This window comes from Rhincodon typus, chromosome 33, assembly GCF_021869965.1.
Source record: "Rhincodon typus isolate 14 chromosome 33, sRhiTyp1.1, whole genome shotgun sequence".
In the NCBI taxonomy this organism is placed as follows: Eukaryota; Metazoa; Chordata; class Chondrichthyes; order Orectolobiformes; family Rhincodontidae; genus Rhincodon; species Rhincodon typus.
The window spans coordinates 34,147,783-34,168,910 of NC_063364.1; the positions used below are offsets into that span (position 1 = coordinate 34,147,783).

Here is a 21,128-nt window from a genome sequence, read left to right on the forward strand (position 1 = left end):
GCTGGTTAAACGCACTGGAGAGGAGACAGGGTTGTAATGTATCCCTTTAACTGGATCAATGAAGGTGAAAGAATTTGGTCTTATTCCATCCCTGCATCCCTGCCCTATAAACCTCTTAAAGTGACATCTGCAGATAAATTTAATCTTCCTTGAACAAGTGAACCAAGGAACAATGATCTAATCTGCACTTACTTAAACCAACAGCTTAACCAGAGCTGAACCTGCAGTATCCCAGCAATAATCCCTGATTCTTAATGATTCCATGTAAGGGTCAGAGAAATGGATCCAAACTGCTTCCCAAATCCCACAGGCACTTTGGAGAATTTTCACTGCATTCCCATGTTAAACCAGCTGTGCTGGACCAATCACAGTCACCATTTCGAAAGCAGGGCAGAGAGACATTCAAGAGGGTCTTTTATCCACAGTGTACACAGAGACAGCGTCTGTCTGTATCAGGGAATACTTAGGGAGGAATTTCTCAGCAAAACCAAGTTAATTTACTTTTGGCCACCTCCAGGCAACCTCAGCAGGAATCTGTCCCACACTGAGCACCTGAAAAAGGTCCCATGCTCAATGAGAGGTTCTGTCCTTATTCACTGACATTTAGTCCAATGTGAATCAACAAATCACAGCCTGTCCTTAAACACTGAACAGGCAGAGTATCATAAAGGGACACAGCACACAGAAGTCCTCATTCACAAAACACATGTGGCTACAGAAAGTGTACAGACAGATACATGTGGGACCATGCATAAAGATTCACATACAGTGCACTCATGTGCACACATATGTGCATGCATACACACACACACACACACACACATACTTTCTCTCTCTCTCTCTGGCACATAAACACTCACACAAATGCTCAAAGACACACACATGCACTCTATCACTCTCACTCATGCATTTTCGCGCGCAAACCCATGTACTCTCTCGTGCACATACACTTACTCTTGTGTGCACACACATACTCTTGCGCACACACGCTCTCGCGTGCACACACAGACTCTTGTGTGTGCACACACATTTGCACGCGCACACACTCGTCACACACACAATTGCACACGTGCACACGTGCACATGCACACACTCTCGCACACGCACACACTCTTGCGCGTGCACACACTCGCTTGCACACACACACTCGCGCACACGCACTCTCGCATGCACACAAATACTTGTGTGCACACACACTCTCTCACACGTATACACACAATTTTATGTGCATGAACACACACAATCTCTCTCACACACATGTTTGTGTGACACCCCTTTCCAAGGACGCTGCTCTCTGTTATGGTGTGACACGGTGCTAAATGTAACACTTCTGATGTGTGCCGACTGTGAGACCGCACCATCCTGACATCACATGGTCTAACCGGCTTCTGTGATGTTGTGATCTCAGATTTCAGTCGTGCTGATCCTCACAATAATTTTGTTTCGTCCCAGAAAGATAAGGCCTGATGCTGGGCGATGTTCCCTAGCCAACCCCCATTGGCACCCAATCACTGACAAGGTCAGTTTTGACAACGTTTTCTATCACAGGCCCAAATGTCCTCCCTCTGCATGGGAGTAATTCTGTGACTTGTCTGTAAATAGGCTGGAGTATTTCTGGAAAACCTTTGTGCTGTTTTTCTGACTTTTCTCACATCCTAGGGAGAGCAGAGTTATCGATTGGCAGTTCCCTCCAAGCCATCTAAAAATATGGTTGGGGTCATTGTCGGGGTTAGTTTTAGAGTCAGGGTTAGATCAGGGTTAGAGTTATGGTTAAGGTTAGGTTTAGGGTGCGATATGGTTAGGGTTAGAGTCAGGGTTAGGTTAGGGTTAGGGTCAGTGTGCAATGGATTAGCATTAGGGTTAAGGTTAGAATCGGGATTATGTTAGAGTTAGGATTAGGGTGAGTAGCGGCAGCTCCTCTGGGACTGGAACGATAGGTTTAGGATTATGGTTCAAGTTAGATTTAGGATAATGGTTGGAGTTAGAGTTAGGATTAGGGTTAGGGTTAGGATTATAGTTAGGGTTCAGGTTCAAGTTAGGGTTAGGATTAGGATTAGGATTAGGGTTAGGGTTAGGATTATAGTTAGGGTTCAAGTTCAAGTTAGGATTAGGATTGGGGTTTGGGTTCAAGTTATAGTTAGGGTTAGGGTTATGGTTAGAGTTAGGACCAGGATCATTGTTAGTGTTAGGATTAGAGGTAGGATTAGGGTCAATGTTAATGTTAGTGTTAGGCTGGCAGTGTCAATATCTCTGGGCTGGAGCCTGACAGTGCAGAGTGAGAGGCATCAGGGAAGGCAGGCTCAGTGTGCTGCCCCTTGCCATCACAGGCTTGTGCCTGGCCCTAGACTGTGACAGGAGACCGGATAATGCTCCCAGCATCTCAGTGCAAATGGCTGTGAGTGGTCTCCTCGAAGCTTTGACAGCACAACCTGTCTGTCACCTCACCCTTACTGAGCACCTGCCATGAACAAGCCTTTACCCTGCGCAAGCTCGTGCCGCTCTACCCAGCTGCACACAGACAGCAAGGCCCAGAGTGCTGGCAGTATCTGAGCTTGGAGCAGCAAATCTGTGACCCAGTAAATGGAGGCCTCCTGTTCAATGCTGTTGTCTCACTCTCCTGCAGCTGCTTTGCCACATCAGATCACAGCTGTTTGAAAGCAGAAACTTTGGAGATGATTGGGTGGGAACCAAGAGATCAGTCACATCTCAGACGGCAGGATCGAGGTGAGCTGGGAGCTAGGAGCTGAGAGTGTCAGGGACATCACATTACACTCAATGATCTCAGTGACCTGGGCACTGATAAGCCACTGTGTCCTGCAGAAGCGGGGCCTGGAGAGCCACTGATTGTTTCTGTGATGCACTGAGCAGAGGCAATAATGTGGAGGCAGTGACAGTGGGTCTGAGACTGAGAGTGAGAGTGTGATGGAGTGACCTGTGCGGTAGGGTGAGAGTACAGAAATGCCAGTGACTAATGCTGGGTGTCTGATGGAGGGACGGTGCATTGAGCAGAATGAGGGGCTGTTGAGAACTGGATTGGGGAGAGTCATGTGAAGATGCTTCACTCATGTGATCTCTTCAGGATCCTCATGGCACTGCTTCCAGGTCCTTACATCCAGATCTTTCTGCCACCTGCTGCCAGCCCTGCCCCACCTCCAAACCAGAGTGCGACCTGACCCTTCTGCAAAACCATAGCATTTCTCCCCTTGCAGCTTCTCCCACAAATGCCCCCAGTTTAGCACAGCTCATCCTGGAACCCTCTCAGTGCCTTGGTGTTCACTATGCCATAATTTAAATTGCAGCAAGATTCTTTAATGCACCTTCCCTTTAAAAAGGACAGCTTGCCTTTAAGAAGAACAGGCTGGCTGTATGAGATTGTTTGTGGTCAGTGCCACTGAGCCCCTCCTGCTGAGCACAGAGACATTCGGATGAAGGAAGCAACATGTGACCCACTCTGTCAGACAATGCAGTCCTGCAGACAAGGTGCCCACCTCCACTAGAGTGTCTGCCAGTTGGTAACAAATCCTGGCTTGGACTTCCCAAAAAGAGGCACATGGGTTTCTCATGGTCAGTGAACAAACCAATAACCCACTGAAAGTGTTCAATGATGTTGAGCTTCTACAGATACATTCATGGCCTAGAACTAGTGTCACATCTGAGATAGAGTTTCTACCTGTTTGTAGTCAATGAATCCAGGAACATTTGGCTCAGAGGTGAGAGTTTTATCCATTGAGCCAAGGAGTGAGCATCTGGTAAAAGTATGGTCAGGGGAACGAGTAGGAAAGGAATAAGCAAGAGTGCCAGCCTGGGACTTGTTCTCCTTCTCCTACTTTATTTCCCGGAGATCCAGATTAATATGTAGAGCAGTGATTAAACAAAAAAAATCTCAAAACATGGCCATCGTGGCTGGGATCTTTCATGTAAAAAGTTTAGTAACTATAATTCTAGCAGACGATAGGGCTGCTCTCTCACTAGAGAGAGATGACTGGTGGTGATTTAACCTGAGGGTCACTGCACTGTAGGTGAGGGGAGAGGTTGAGAAGGAGAGTCCAGTGAACCTTCATCAGAACTGAACACATCTCTCCACAGATGCTGCCACACCTGCTGAGTTTCTCGAGCAATTTCTGTTTTTGTTTCAGATTTCCAGCATCTGCAGTTCTTTATTTTTTTTTGGCTGTTACAACATGTCAGTTTCTGCCCTTGTAAGGTGACCTCAGCTGGTACAGGAGCTGAAACCACACTGTTGGTGTTACTTTGCATCACAACCCAGCTGTCTGGGTCAATGGAGATTAAAGAATGTTATTCATTGTTCTGTCAAGACGTGAGAGTCATAGAGATGTACAGCACAGAAACAAACCCTATTTGTCCATCCCAACCATATGAAGGATATTCTACACTTTCCACTATCACTATAGTAAGAAGTGTTTCCTAATTTGTCTCCTAAATGCTCTGACTCTGATTTTGAGGTCATCTGCTCAAGACTTACCCACCAGTAGGAAATGTTTAATTGTCTCAACAAACTGCTTCAAAATCCTAACATCTTCAATTAGATCACCCTAACCTTTGACATTCCAGTGAAAGAACCCAATTTTATCTCATTATTTCTCCTTTGCTTCATGCAAACAGCAAACTCTCAATGTCAGTGGTTACTCATGATCCGGTTAGCTGCAGCTTGTTTAGGAAATATCTGTGTGAAACTGAAACAGCATGCTGGGCCCTTTTCACTCTTAAGCTGATTGAGCTCTGAGCTGCCTCAGTGACCCAGCTTTGCTCCAGGGTTCAATAAATCTGATTAAAACCCAAGAACTTTCATTCACTTGACACATCCATCCACCTGGGAGATGAAGGCTGGTAAAAGCCAAGGTTGCCTGGAATGAGGTTGGAAAATAAATAGCAGGACTGACCACCAGTGGCAGCCAAACTCACAGTAAATTACAAATTCCAACTGACAAAATATATCCTTCCTCCAATCAGTGACCCATAATTGTGCTACTTTAAAAAATAATTCCAGATCATTCATTAATGAGTTTACAAGGGCAGAAACTAAAATGTTGTAATGGCCAAAAAATAAACAAAAAACTGCAGATGCTGGAAATCTGAAACAAAAACAGAAATTGCTGGAGAAACTCAGCAGGTCTGGTAGCATCTGTGGGGAGATGTGTTCAGTTCTGATGAAGGATCACTGGACCCAAAACATTAACTCTGCTTTCTCTCTACAGATGTTATAATGGCTCCTTTTTGAAAATGTAAGGATCCTGCTGATCCTAATCCACACTTCCCTTGCTTTAAAAAGGTGTTCATATGGAATCAGCTTTGGCAATTCTTACTATTTCATATGGAATCAGCTTCCTTAATGAACCAAAATAAACTGTGATGCAGAAATGTTACTTTTGCATCTGGAGCCATTGAACCAGGCAAGATCCAGAGTGTTGACATTACTGGGGATTCAGAGTTCTAGAATTATGAGATTCTGGGTGTTAGGATTGCTGGGATTTAGGATGTTGGAATGACTGGGATTCTGGGTGCTGGAATATCACAGACTACAGTTTTCTGAACTTTGTGGACATTGAGTGTTAAATCTCTTGGCTGAAGAGGTAGTTCTCCACATGGGAGCTCATTTGCCAGCTCTTTGAAGCCTTTATTAAACAAAATATCAAGTGGATCCAGGATATCCCAGAATATCCTTTTCATTTATTTTGAGAGATAATGTTTAAACAACAAGCAGGACCTAAACACATTCTTGATCACAGATACTGATTCTGCATGTGCTCTCTAGACCCATACAATCCATTATTAAATAGACTCTGTCTGATCTGGGATTGCCAAACTTTGGAAAGAAAGCAATGTTAATGTTTCAGGTCCAGTGACCCTTCTTTGGTCTGGACTCAAAATATTAACTCTGCTTTCTCTCCACAGATGCCGCCAGACCTGCTAAATTTTTCCAGCAAATTTCTGATTTAATGATTTCCAGCATCTGTAATATTTTAGTATTTGCTAGTTTTGGTTGGACATGTTCCCGGAGGTTTCATCATAAAACACTGTCTAGCCTGCAAACACACCACATGGTCAAAATAAACTTTATTTGATTTCCAAAAAAAATAGCCTTTGAAGAAAGTGAATAAAACATGGAATGGTTTTGATGGCTTTCTAATATTTCTCCCGGATTTACTCATAATGATGTTCAGGAAGTTAACATTTAAATCCCAGAGATAACAGGACAATTCTGGAGTATTAACAAACTAACCTTCTCAATGTTTGTATTTCCTACTAACCACATTCTCTTAAAGCAACTCTTAACCAATAAAGCAGAGAGCTGAACAGAGTAGGCACTTGTATGTTTGCCAAGGTTGAATTACATATGTAATAGTAGGGCCCGGGCAAATTTTGCCAAACAAAGAGACCTAGGGGTACAGGTGCATAGTTCCTTGAAAGTGGAGTCACAGGTAGATAGGTAGTGGTGAAGAAGGCGTTTGGTGCACTTGCCTTCATTGGTCAGTACACTGAGTATTGGAGTTGGGATGTCATGTTGCGGCTATACAGGACATTGGTGAGGCCACTTTTGGAATACTACTTTCAGTTCTGGTCTCCCTGTTACAGGAAAGGTATTGTTAGACTTGAGAGTGTGCAAAAAAGATTTACAAGGATGTTACCAGAGTTGGAGGGCTTGAGCTACAGGGAGAGGCTGAATAAGCTGGAGCCATTTTCCTGGAGCATTGGAGGCTGAGGGGTGACCTTATAGAGGTTTATAAAATCATGAGCGGCATGGATAGGGTAAATAGACAAGATCTTTTCTCCAGGGTAGGGCAGTCCAAAACTAGAGGGCATAGGTTTAAGGTGAGAGGGAAAGATTTAAGGACCTAAGGGGATACTTTTTCACACAGAGGGTGGTGTGTTTATGGAATGGGCTGCCAGAGGAAGTGGTGGAAGTTGGTACAATTTAAAAGGTATCTGGATGGGTAAATAAATAGGAAGGGTTTAGAGGGATATCAGCGAAATGCTGGCAAATGGGACTAGATTAATCTAGGATATCTGGTTGGGATGGACAAATAGGGTTTGTTTCTGTGCTGTACATCTCTATGACTCTCACGTCTTGACAGAACAATGAATAACATTCTTTAATCTCCATTGACCCAGACAGCTGGGTTGTGATGCAAAGTAACACCAACAGTGTGGTTTCAGCTCCTGTACCAGCTGAGGTCACCTTACAAGGGCAGAAACTGACATGTTGTAACGGCCAAAAAAAAATAAAGAACTGCAGATGCTGGAAATCTGAAACAAAAACAGAAATTGCTCGAGAAACTCAGCAGGTGTGGCAGCATCTGTGGAGAGATGTGTTCAGTTCTGATGAAGGTTCACTGGACTCTCCTTCTCAACCTCTCCCCTCACCTACAGTGCAGTGACCCTCAGGTTAAATCACCACCAGTCATCTCTCTCTAGTGAGAGAGCAGCCCTATCGGCTGCTAGAATTATAGTTACTAAACTTTTTACATGAAAGATCCCAGCCACGATGGCCATGTTTTGAGATTTTTTTTGTTTAATCACTGCTCTACATACTAATCTGGATCTCCGGGAAATAAAGTAGGAGAAGGAGAACAAGTCCCAGGCTGGCACTCTTGCTTATTCCTTTCCTACTCGTTCCCCTGACCATACTTTTACCAGATGCTCACTCCTTGGCTCAATGGATAAAACTCTCACCTCTGAGCCAAATGCTCCTGGATTCAAGCTCCTGTCTGGAGTCTCGAGCACAAGATCAAGACTTTTGTATAAGGGGCTTATTTTTCGATGTGGTATTTACAAATATCTTTCTGTTCAGACCATAAGAAATAGGATCAGTGGTAGGTCATTTGGCCCCTCAAGCCTATTCTGCCATTCAATAGGATCATGGCTGATCTGACTTTCCTGCACTTACAGACAATAAGGACTGCAGATGCTGGAAGCCAGAGTCTGTAAGTGTGAGGCTGGAAAAGCACAGCAGGTCAGACAGCATCCGAGGAGCAGGACAGTCAATGTTTCAGTCAATGCTGTCTGACCTCCTCTGCTTTTCCTGACTTTCCTGCAGTTTCTCTGTGACCCTTGATTCCCAACAAATCCATCTCAGTCTTAAATATACACAAGGACTCTGTCCCCACAGGTCTCCAAGCTGGAATCAGACCATGCCGCTGGTCAAAGGAAACCAGAGGAATTCTTTCTGGTGTCCTTGACCAATATTCCTCCAAAATTAACATCACAAACACAGACTATTTGGTCATTACCACATTGTTTTTGTGGGAGTTTGCTGTACTCTAATTGATTGTTATATTTCCTACAGGATAACAGTGACCACTTAAGTCCTTCTTTGGTTGTTTCAGGATGTCTCAAAATATTTAAACATCAAGTAGCTGGATCAGCTGCAGTGAAGTGATCAGTCAAATGTGCTTTATAATAATGGAATGGAAAGGATGTTGTGCAGGTTTCCATGTGTGCTTATACATTGTCAGCTGTCGTGTCTTGTAGTTATCTGCTTAGCCTCAAATCTCGGCTTATCTATTTTTGAAAGGCAGAGTTGGTAATCCTTCAGAGTGATTAGGGACCAAGGCAGTTTGACAGCTAGAAAGGAGATTGAGGCATAAATGAGATAAAAGGTCAACATTTTATTGAGAATTTGAAGCATTTTTTTAAGGTTAGCTGATATTGCATTGTTGATTCGAGGCAGGGGTCAGGAGGAGGTTAAATATGTTTTCACTGGACTTTAGACCAGTGATCACATTGACTGGTCTGTAATTCCCAGTTTTCACTCTGCCTCCTTTATTAAATAAAGGGGTTACATTAGCTACCCTCCTATGTGTACCAATTGTTCCAGAGTCTATAGAATCTTGGAATGCATCTATTATTTCCAAGAGCACTACTTTCACTATTCTGGGATGTAGATAATCAGGGCCTGAGGATTTATCTCCCTTAAATCTCATCAATTTCCCAACACTGTTTCCCTACTAATACAGAATTTCTTTGGTTTCTCCCTCTCATTAAACCCTGTGTTCCCCAGTAGCTCTGGGATGTTATTTGAGTCCTCTTTTGTGAACACTATATGAAAGTATGTATTTAGTTCATCAGCCATTCCTTTATTCCCCATTATAAATTCCTGTTTCTGACTGTAAATGACCTACATTTGTCTTCACCAATCTTTTTCTCTTCATATACCTACAGAAACTTGTGCAGTCAGTTTTTATGTTCCCCACAAGATAATTCTTATACTCTATTTTCCCTACTTAATCAATCCCTTTGTCCTCCTTTGTTGAACTCTAAACTGCTCCCATTGCTCAGATCTGTTGTTCCATGGATCTAATACTGTCTCTAATTTCCCTCATAAGCCATGGTTTAGCCCCTTTCTCATTTTACTTTTGTGCCAGACAGGAATGAATAAATGTTACAGTTCTCCCATGTGCTCTTTAAATGTTTGCCATTGTCTTCCCACCATCAACCCTTTCGCTAATGTTCCCCATTCTATCACAGCCAACTCTCATCTCATACCATCGTAGTTCCCAAAGGAAGTGTAGCTTATCCTGCTCAATTATATCTTGACTGTGCAAGGAAGTTGTTTTTGGTTGGATGCAATCAGTGGTACTGTCACCCACCAAACTGGTTCTGTCAAACGTTTGCGCAAGATTAAGGGAGTAGATAGTTTATACAGTGTCATGTGATACCCTCAAAAAGACAAAGTGTCCCAATTTTGACTGCTGGACACATTGGGTTTCACTGGAACGAACAGCAGATCAACCTGACCTAGAATTGAATTCAATTTGCAGCAGAGGTAAACAAATTATTTCTTATTCCTTCATTTTTTGATAAGGAGTTAAATCAAAACGAATAGAAGTTTGCATCGGAGTGCTTCACAAATGCAGAAAAATAAGCATTCACTTTTTAGTAAAGGCAATGCCAATTTCTGCTCACTCTGAATGAACCAATTTGGTGAGGTCTTCAGTTGCTAAATAACTAGCTGTCAGAGAGTAGCAGACAGAAGCTGTTTACCTTCAGCCAAGGGGTCCAGAGTATTGATCATGAGCTGAAAGATAGTGTTCCGCAACATGCTGTTGTGTAGTGATGGCGTGCTGCTTCCTCGAGTTAGAATCGCTTTGGGCTAAACATTAAACAAGAAAATACACCAACATATTGCATGCAATTTACACCAGAGGCTGCAGAAGCCTGTTCAGAACTAATTGGTTCAAATTCAAGGAAAATGTTCGGTGGGAACCGAACAAAAAGAGACTGTAGACATAAGAGCAGAAGTAGGTCTTTCAGCCAATCAGGTCTGCTCTGCCATTCAGTCAGAACACGGCCAATTTAATAATCCTCATCTCCAATTTCCTGTCCTTTCCCTATGACTCTCGATTCCCTTGCTGATTAAAAATCTGTCTGTCTCAGCCTTGAACATACTTAATGACCCAGCCTTGACAGCCTTCTGAGGTAAAGAATTCAACAGATTCACTACCCTCTGAGAGAAGAAATTCCTCCTCATCTCTATCTCAAATATATGGTCCTTTATTCTGAGATTAGATCCTATGGTGCCATAAGGGGAAACAACCTTTCCACATCAACCCTGTCAAGGCCTCTAAGAATCATGAGTTCAGTAAGATCTCCCCTTGTTTTTCTAAACTCCAATAAGTACAGGACCAACCGACTCAACCTCTCCTCCTAAGACAATCCCTCCATTTCTAGGATTAGCTGATTGAACCTTCTCTGGACTGCCCTCAGTGCCAATGTATCTTTCCTTAGACAAGGGGATTAAAACTATTCATAGCATTCCATCTGTGTCTAACTAATGCCTAGTATAGTTTTAGCAAAACTTCCCTATTTTAGTAGTCCACTCCCTTTGAAATACAGGCCAACATTGTATTTACTTTGCTATTACCTGCTGATGCTAGCTTCTTATGATTTATACAAGAGGATTCCCCAAATCTTCCTATGCTTCAGCTTTCTGCAGTCTTTCTCAATTTAAATAATATTTAGTTCCTCTATTCTTCCTGCCAAAGGGTGTCACTTCACATTGTATAACAGATTCTATATACATTATATTCCATCTGCCAAGTTATGTCCCACTTGCTTAACCTATCTGTATCTCCCTGTGTCAGCCTCACCATTTGCCTTCTTTTTTTGTGTCATCTGCAAACCTGGCTATAGTACATTCATTTCGTCATCCAAATCAGTAATATATATTATGAATAATTGTGGCACCAGCACTGATCCCTATGGTACACCACTAGTTACAGTTTGCCATTCTGAAATGCCCCCTTCGTCCAACTCTTTGTTTTTTATTAGTTAGTGAATCCTCTCTCCATGCTAATATATTACCCCCAACATCAACTTTTATCTGAAGTGGCCTTCTATGTTTTTCCTTACTGAACACCTTTTAGGAATCCAAATATATGACACATCTACTGGTTCTCTTTCATCTACCCTCAAAAAACTGCAATAAATTTGTTAGCCACAATTTCCCCTCATGAAGCCATGCTGACTCTGTTTGATTATGTTACATATTTCTAAACACTCTGCTGTTGCATTCTTTATAATTGATTCTAACACTTTACCAATTACAGGTCTTAAACTAACTGGCCTACAGTTTCAAAAACAGAAATTGCTGGAAAAGCTCAGCAGGTCTGGCAGCATCCGCAGAGAGCTATCAGAGTTAACGTTTCAGTCAAATGACCCTTTCTCAGAACCTGTACAGTTTCCTGTTTTTTTGTCTCCTTCCCATTTTAAATAAAAGTGTTACAATGGCAGCTCTCCAATCCTCTGGTACTCTTCCAGAATCTAAGGATTCTTGGAGGATTATTCCCAGTGCATCCACTGTCTCTGCAGGTACTTCCTTTAATATCCTCGGATGCACTCCATCAGGTCCAGGACATTTTTTGTTCTTTAGCCCTATTAGTTTCCCTAGCACTTTTTCTCCAGTGATAATTATTGTCTTTATTTCCTCTCCTCCTTTTGCACCTTGATTATTTAGTATTTTTGGAATGCTATTGTCTTCTCCTGTGAAGACTGATGCAAGATATTTATTCAACTCCTCTGTTATTTCCTGATTCCCCCGAATTATTTCCCCAGGTTCATTCTGTAAGGGGCTAATGGCATCTCTCTTCTTTGTTTGTGTATTTAAAGAAGCTCTTGCTGTCTGTTTTGATCATATTTGCTAGTTTATCTTCAAAGTCTTTTTTCACCTTTTTTTGTCACCTTTTGTCAATTTTCTAAAATATTCACAATTCTCTGGCTTCCCACTAATCTTTATCAAATTGTATGCTTTTTCTTTCAATTTGATGCTATCCGTATATTCGTTGGTTAACCAAGGTTGATTTATCCCCTTCTTAGAATCATTTTTCCTCACTGGGATATATCGTTCTCGTGAAACATGAATTACTTTCTTAAACATCTGCCTTTGTATAGCATCCATATTGATTTTCATTCATATTCAGCATTCAATAGCATTCATAATTATTGCTCCTGAATAGATCTTTGCACTTTTCTCTTTCTGGCTTCTTGTATATCCTTCACTATTGGTGGCCTTTAGTATCTTAAGCCCCGAAATTACCTTCTAATTCTCTGCCTCTTTCCTCTATTAAGGCATTCTTTAAAACTTACCTCTTTGACCAAGATTTTGGCTACCGGTCCTAATATTCTCTTTATGTGTCTCAGTGTCAAATTTTGTCTGATTATGCACTAATACTTGGTCTGTTTTATTATGTAAAAGGTGCTACATCAATGTGGGTTGTTGTTGTACATAGTAAGCATTTCTACACCTATATCAGATTCAGCCTATGATCACTGCATACAAAATGTGTAAGATTTCCTGGGTCAATCTCGCTCTTCATTCTCTCTGCTTCCCTTGGCCCTCCATACAAGTACACTCTGAGGAATGGCTTGGTCAGCACTTTGCCCGGGGTCATTGCACTACACAACTCTGAACAACCTTTGGAAGGTTCTTGGTGGAACAGGTTGGAATTGGAAACTCATCTCTATAAAGATTGGTGATCTTGTCCTTGGTTGGATTGTCACTTTTTAACTCACAGTTACTCAGAATTCTCTTCCCTTGCCTTTCGAAGTTATCAACCAAATCACAACCTCTATACCAAATCCTTGGTTTCATTTGTGCCCTATGTCAAAGATTTCAGTCCTTGGTGGTTTAGATTTTTACCTTAAGTCTGTTGTTTTCTTCCTTTTCTTCTTCTTTGCTTTCAGAATCAATACTCTTCATCATGCAAGTAAGAGAAATGGGAAATGATTGATCATTGGGATAGTTAACAGGATTCGCTGAAGAAAACATTGAATGAGAGATAGCTGCTAGTGCCTCATGACAGATCAGGTCACTGTTTCCCAATGCTTCACAACAAGTGACAGTGAATGCTGTCCTCTCTGTTGAGCTCTTGATTCAAAAAGTCCCTTTCTCCATAACTCTGTACCCTCCAAATCTAACAGTATACCCACAGGGCTTCGTGGGTGGTCAGGTTGACTGAAATGATCTCCTTGTACTTCTGTTTCTAGAGTCTTTGTTATAATACTGAGGGTGGTGTTAGTCAATCAAAGAGAGACTGCAAACCAATTCCTATACAGAACCGTTGTCCACACAATGAATGGGCGAGGAATGTCAGGTGCTTAGTACAGTGTTATCAAAATCCGTGTTCACAAGTGCTGCACTTTGGAAAGGCAAATCAGGGCAGGACTTATACACTTAGTGGTAAGGTCCTGGGGAGTGTTGCTGAACAAAGAAACCTTGGGGTGCAGGTCCATAGTTCCTGGAAAGTGGTGTCCCAGGTCAACAGAACAGTGAAGAAGACATTTGGTATGCTTGCCTTCATTGGACAGTGCATTGAGAATAGGAGTTAGGAGGTCATGTTGCAGCTGTACAGAACATTGATTAGGCCACTATTGGAATACTGTGTGCAATTCTGGTCTCCCTGTTATAGGAAGGATGTTGTGAAACTTGAAAGGGTTCAGAAAAAATTTACAAGGATATTGCCAGGGTTGGAGGATTTGAGCTACAGGGAGAGGCTAAATAGGCTGGGGCTATTTTCCCTGGAGCTTCTGAGGCTGAGGGGTGACCTTATAGAGGTTTATGAAATCATGAGGAGCATGGATAGGATAAATAGACAAGGTCTTTTCCCTGGGGTAGGGGAGTCAAAACTAGAGAGCATAGGTTTAAAGTGAGAGGGGAAAGATTTAAAAGGGACCTAAGGGGCAACTTTTCCATGCAGAGGGTGGTGCATTTTTGGAAATGAGCTGCCAGAGGAAGTGGTGGAGGCTGGTACAATTACATTTAAAAAGCATCTGGACGGGTATATGAATAGGAAGGTTTCAGAGGGATATGGGCCAAATGCTGGCAAATGGGACTAAACTTATTTAGAATGACGAGTTGGAGCAAACCGTCTGTTTCCATGCCGTACAGCTCTATGACTCAATGAGCCACAGTGCAGCTAAATATGGTGGTTTGTCCAGTGGATGTAATTAGAACAATTGCAGAAACGTCATGAACTAGACCAACCACATAAATGCTGTGACTACTAAAGCAGGTCAGAGGCTAGGAATCCTGCAGCGAGTAACTCATCTCCTGACTCCCGAAAGCCTGTACACAGACTACAAGGCACAAGTCAGGATTGTGATCAAGTACTCCCTACTTGCCTGGATGACTGCAGCTCCAACAACACTCAAGAATCTTGACAGCATCCAGGATAAAGCAGCCCACTTGGCTGGCACCACACCCACACATGTACTATCTTATACCATCTACAAGGTGCACTGCAAAAATTCATGAAGAAACCTGTAGATAGCACCTTCCAAACCTATGACCACTTCTATCTAGAAGGACAATGGCAGCAAATGCACGGGAACACCACCCCATGAAAATACCCTTCCAAATCACTCATAATCCTGACTTGGAAATATATTGCCATTCCTATACTGTCAAAATCCTGGAATTCCCTCCCAAATGGCACGTAGGTCTACTGACAGAACATGGACTGCAATGGTTCAAGAAGGAAGCCCACCACCCCCTTCTCAAGGGCAACTAGAGACAGGTAATAAATGCTGAGAAAGCCAGTGACAGCCGCATCCTATAAAAAAACAAAGAAAAGAGAGAAAAGAGGTAAGCGAAAGTGCTTGGGGGGTGGGGGGGAGGTGGTGGTGGTGGAACCATGAGACATAGGAGCCACATTAGGCTATTTGGCCCATCAAGTCTGCTCCATTGTTCAATCATGGCTGATATGTTTCACAATCCCATTCTTCTACCTTCTCCCCATGACCCCTGATTTCCTTACTAATCTAGAACCTATTTATCTCTGTTTTAAATACACACAGTGACTTGGCCTCCACAGTCCTCTGCAGCAACGAGTCCCACAGCATTCACCACCCTCTGGCTGAAGAAATTGCTCCTCAACTCAGTTCAAAAGGGTCGTCCCTTCACTTTGAGGCTATGCCCTCGACTCCTAGTCTCAGGAAGAAGAGACAGAGACAGACAGATGGAGGACAGGCTGCATCTCCCTTCATGGACTTCAGCAAATCTTTATCCTCACATCAACTGTGGCAAGGAGTTTTTTTTTTCTTTATTCGTTCACGGGATGAGAGCGTCGCTGGCCAGGCAGCATTTATTGTCCATCCCTATTTGCCCAGAGGGCAGTTAAGAGTCAACCACATTATTGTGGATCTGGAGTCACATGTAGGCCAGACCAGGTAAGGGTGGCAGTTTCCTCCCCTAAAGAACATTAGTGAACCGGATGGGTTTTTCCGACAATTGACAATGGATTCACAGTCATTAGATTCTTAATTCCAGTTATTTATTGAATTCAAATTCCACCATCTGCCATGGCAGGATTCAAACCCTGGTCCCCAGAACCTTGTCTGGGTTTTTGGATTAACAGTCCAGCGATAATACCACTAGGCCATCACATCCCCGTAACCAGGGGCAACCAAAGCAGAAAAACACTGCAGGAGCTGCTGCGAGTTGGTTAATGAGTTTGAGCCCCATCTATGACTATGTTTTACAAAGAACCCCACACCCCCGCCACAACTCTGGAGGCCTGGGTTCAAGTCCCACTTGTAATAACATTTTTAAAACAGTTGATTAAAAATATCAACAAAGAAAACCCTCTCTTTCTGGAAACGGGATGAAAGTTTTCAGTCAGATATTTGGAAATGTTGTTGGTCAGGGTCAGCTGTAAGAAGGTAAGTAGTTTTCTCGGTCTCTCCCACTGGCGTAAAGTTGTCTATTTAACACCACTTGCTGCAAAGGAAACACATTATGTCATTGACTCCTGGCCAATAAGATCACATTCTAGGATGTAGCTAATAAAATTCAGGAACTGCAGCAATGTGTGGTCTTGCCAAAAGTCAAAAGTTTACTGAGTGATTTTTATTTTGAAAATGAAAGTAGGTGATTCTCAGCTTGGGAAAGTTCACAAATGTCTGGTGTTATTGAATATTGTTTACAGCAGTCACTCATGTCCCAGGCTCTAACTCTTCCGCCCCCAGAATCTTCACCATTTCACCATGTGGTGATCGTTAACCCCTGACTACAAGATCTCTTATGAATCTTGCCTCACTCCACATACTAGATCTAAAAGAGTCTGCTCCCGGATGGATTCTACAACATGCTGCTCTAAGAAACAATCCCTGATACACTCTACCCTACCACCGCTGCCCTTCTCACATTGGTCTGCCCTGCTCATTATAAAGTCACTGACCCCACTCTCTTCATAAAGTCACTGACCCACTCTCTCTCTCTCTATAAAACCGCTGACCTCTCTCTCTCTCTTTATAAAGTCACCGACCCCACTCTCTCTCTCTCTCTCTTTCGTTATGAAGCTGCTGACCCTGCTCAATTGCATTTGAAACACAGTATGATGATGGCAGTTAGTGAGGCTGGTATTCTGCTAACCTGTTAATTTTCATTCGCATGTAGCAGGCTACATACATTTTTTTTTTCCTTTATTCATTCATGGGATGAGGGCATTGCTGGCCAGGCAGGATTTATTGTCCATCCTTTAATAAACCAGAGGGCAGTTAAGAGTCAACCACATTGCTGTGGGTCTGGAGGAGGCCAGACCTGGTAAGGATGGCAGATTCCTTCCCTAAAGGACATTAGTGAACCAGATGGGTTTTTCCAACAACTGGCAATGGATTCATGGACATCATTAGACTCCAGATATTTATTGAATTTAACTTCCACCAGCTTCTGTGCCAGGATTCGAACCCAGGTCCCCAGAACATTACCTGGATTAACAGTCTAATGATAATACCACTGGGCCATTGCCTGCCACTCAGCAGGAGCCTAACCTTTCCATTTTACATGTATCTGCTTGTGACATTCATTTGGAAGTAGGGCTGGAGAGAATATGACTCTGCATAGGGTGTTATGCCAATGAGATACATAGAGAATTAAGCCCTAACACTGGCTGTCCAGCTAATACATGGAGCGGATAAGACCATTTGAAGCTAATAAACACACAAAGATATTCAGGTTTGTACTTTGTATAAATTGGAGATACAAAAAACAATTGTCAAACTATCAATCTGGCATTCAATTCCAACAAACACACTGCCAAATTGATATTTCATACAGAACTGATTCAACTTATGATGATACATGACAGTTGCCAAGATGTTAATACCAGTTCCTGAACACAGGAAGTAGGAGCAGGAGTTGGCCATACACCTCCTCCAACCTGCCTGTTGTTCAATAACATCACGACAGATCTTCAATCTCAAACCCACCTTCTTGCCCGATCCTGCATCCACTAATTCCCAGGAATAGAATACGTTCTGAATCTCAGCCTTGAATATAGTGAGCATCCAGAGCTGTCTGACTCAGAGAATTCCAGATATACAACAATCCAAGTAAAGAAAGTGTTCCATGTCTCAATCTTAAATGGTTAACACTTTGTCCTGACACAATGACCCCTAATCATAGACTCCTCCTGTCAGGGCAAATAACCTCTCAGCATCTGTCCTGTCAAGGCTTCTTTGAATATTATGTTCTAATGATTCTACATCCCAATTATCTCAGTGCTAGGCAGTACAGGTGTATTCTCCTCAATCTTTCATTCCAGGAATCAACTGAATGAACTTTTGATGCACCATCTCTAAAGTCCAATATTGTGTAATCACCAGACAAATTATGAATGCTTCTGTATAAAAGGCACAGTATAGATGGGCATGTATGTATTCGTGGAGTATGAGAAAAACATAGATACTGTATATTAAATGCAGGGAGGGTCTGCCATCAGTATCAATTTAAAGGATGAGAAAATTATTATCAGGATTTGTTTTGAATAATTCAGACTATTAGAAAAAGAATTATACCATATTTCCTCAAAACTTCTTTGTATTAAGCAAAGACTGGTAACAACATCTTTGAAAATATCAGCTAATGAATGTTGGATTAATAAATACAGGAGTAAGAATGCCTTCAATCACTGTGTGAAATGGCATTGCTAATGAATTTAATGAAGATTCTCTGTGATTGGTTGTCCAGTGAAGTGTAGCCAGAGGAAATTTACGTGATGATATTGATAATGTTTCTATAAAGGAAGCCTAAGCAAATATCCCAAAAGATCAAAAGCAAATCAACATTCAATAGAAGTACAAGTGAAACAACATTAAAGTTAATTACACTTCCATTGATGTTTGAATGCTTCACTTACAGAAAACTTCAAGGAACAGATCCTAGGAGAAAGTTGTACTGAGTATAGTCTTAATCTACAATTAAACACTGTCACTGGATAAACACAAAATTCAATTTGTGAATGAAAAGTGCAAAGGAGGAGCTTGCATTTCTGTAGCCGCATTCTAGACCTCAGGATGTATCAAGCAATTTACAGCCAATTCAATGTTTTTCAGGTCACCGTTGTAAAGACAGGTATGCAACTGCCTGTTCATACATAACAAAATCCCACAAACAGCATTAAAAAAATAAACAGACAAATTGTTTTTGTGAACAAATGTTAGCCGGGACACTGGGAATAACTCCCCTTCTCTTTGTTTAAATCTTTAATGCCTCCCTGAAAGAGCAATTGGTTTAATTGGACCATGGTTTAACTTGTCACCCGAAAGACAACACCTCCAACAGTGCAGTACATGTGCGCTATATCAACCTTGCTACTTGTAAACCAACACGATAAAAAAAAAACCTCTAGTGCAGAGTTCTGGTAAATCAGAGATTTTGAAGGCAGTGTTAAAATAATGAAAGGCAGAGTAGTTGCCTCCTTGAAGATGTTGGCTATTCAGTTCCACAATAGCTGCTGCTACATGACACACATGATTATAGACGACAGATACAATGGAACACATGGGTCCACTGGGGTCCTTGCTGAACAGGTGTGTGAGGTGCTAAAGCCATTCTTTAGTTATTTGTCTAGTTTGTAGAAATGGGATTAAACAAATCTAGGGAATGCTGTAAAATTATATAATTCTGACCTGTGATGCACAAGAAGGAAATGGGGAGATGTATCGCTGTGAAACCAGAAGAGCGGGGAACTGAAAGTGGAGGAACACTGTCTACGGGCAGAGATAGTGACATGACTTGGTCAGCGAATTCTTCCAATTAATGATGAAGATATTCCTTCTGCTAATTGCACTTAGGTTTTAACTGCACAATGCATCCACTTTAATTGTGCTGCTTTTGGACAACAAATATTTCTGCAGAATGAAGGGCTTCAAATGCCTTGAACCTGGATCACCTGAAATAAACTCTGAGCTGATCCCAGTTCACCTATTCCTAATTGGCAGAGGAAGGCTTTGTAACCAAGTGAAGATTAGATATCTGCACCTGCATTTAAAATGCATGCAGCTCACCAGGGGCTCAATGTCTTCAGATCACATTTAATACCACTGATGAAGATGTTGTAACTATGTTCACACTCCTGCCATTGCTGCTGTGTTAATCCCACAAAAGACATTGGTAGGGGATCTGCTCCTGATGCTAAATATGTGTGAGGAGTAGGCAAACTGAAGTCCTGAAATCCCGAGGCTGCAATTCTCCAGCAGCTGTTTCTCGACATTGCACCTTAGATGTTGAGTATCCAAGGCACTATTACAGTAGCATTGGAATCCTGAAACAATATCCCTGTGCAGCTGTACACAGCAGAAATATTTCCTCAACTGTGGGTACCATTTTTGTTGACGCATAACTAATAGCAGATAACAATGAAACATCTCACATCTGGAGGATTTCAGTGGACATCTGGTTGCTGAATTACCCCTCCATCCAAATTCAGGATAACAAACTTCTGGGAAAGCATTTGAATATACATTTCAAAATTTTTCATCTGGAAAGGGATCATGGTGACTGCCAATACACAGCTCCATGGCAAGCCTCTAACCAATCAGAATCAACTTGCTTAGTCTGAGAAATCAGTTTGACAGTTCACTGTTTTTGCTGCATTTCCATGCCAGTAATGGATCAACCAACCAGCACCTTCTTCTCATGCTGTATAAATTGGTTTCCTTGTCTGGTTTCTTTGCTCTGAGCCCTGTTGAGTGCAAGACAAATGGTTTCAACATCATGTCTCCTTTTAGCAATGTTTAGGGAAGTGAGTCAGTACCACTGCCATTCTTTACTAATCTCCATTTGTAAGCAAAACCATTAACTTCCACACCACATAGTTTGAGACCATAGCCACTAAGATTTGCTCCCTTGCACAGCTGAAGAGGACAAAATATTATGCTGGATCTCTACCAAGCATCTGCTAGCCTTTATCAAACAGCACTCATCATTGTCTTTTCCTTGCCAGCATGCTGGCCAACTCAGTATCAGCCTTTGCCATGATGTGTCTATCTCTACCTGTACCTGCTTCAGGTTGGGTTGGTGCTGGGTGGTGTTGGGCTCTGCTGGGCTGTTTGGGAGTGACTTCTTCTCTGATGGGCTCCCCTTGCCCTGTGAAAACTGCAGATGGGGATGAGTAGGTAAGCACATTTCCCTTATGTATTGTGTTGTCATCAAATACTTGGTCATGCCTATTAAGAGCGTGTTTTGTAGAATACATGCAAAACACAGAATGTGCACTAGTTGAGATAACAAGGAGCAGAGCTGGATGAACACAGCAGGCCAAGCAGCATCAGAGGAGCAGGAAGGCTGATGTTTCGGGCCTAGACTCTTTTTCTGAAGAAGGGTCTAGGCC

At 42.2% G+C, this 21,128-nt stretch overlaps 1 protein-coding gene across 1 annotated transcript in view; it reads right to left on the minus strand.

Annotated features, from left to right (window-relative positions):
- The window catches only part of slc24a1 (solute carrier family 24 member 1), a 42,743-nt gene that overhangs the window by 17,631 nt on the left and 3,984 nt on the right, over positions 1-21,128 (minus strand). The window contains exon 3 of the mRNA XM_048615769.1: positions 10,003-10,111. Within this exon, the coding sequence (XP_048471726.1) occupies positions 10,003-10,111 (109 nt within the window). The remainder of the gene's footprint in view (positions 1-10,002; positions 10,112-21,128) is intronic.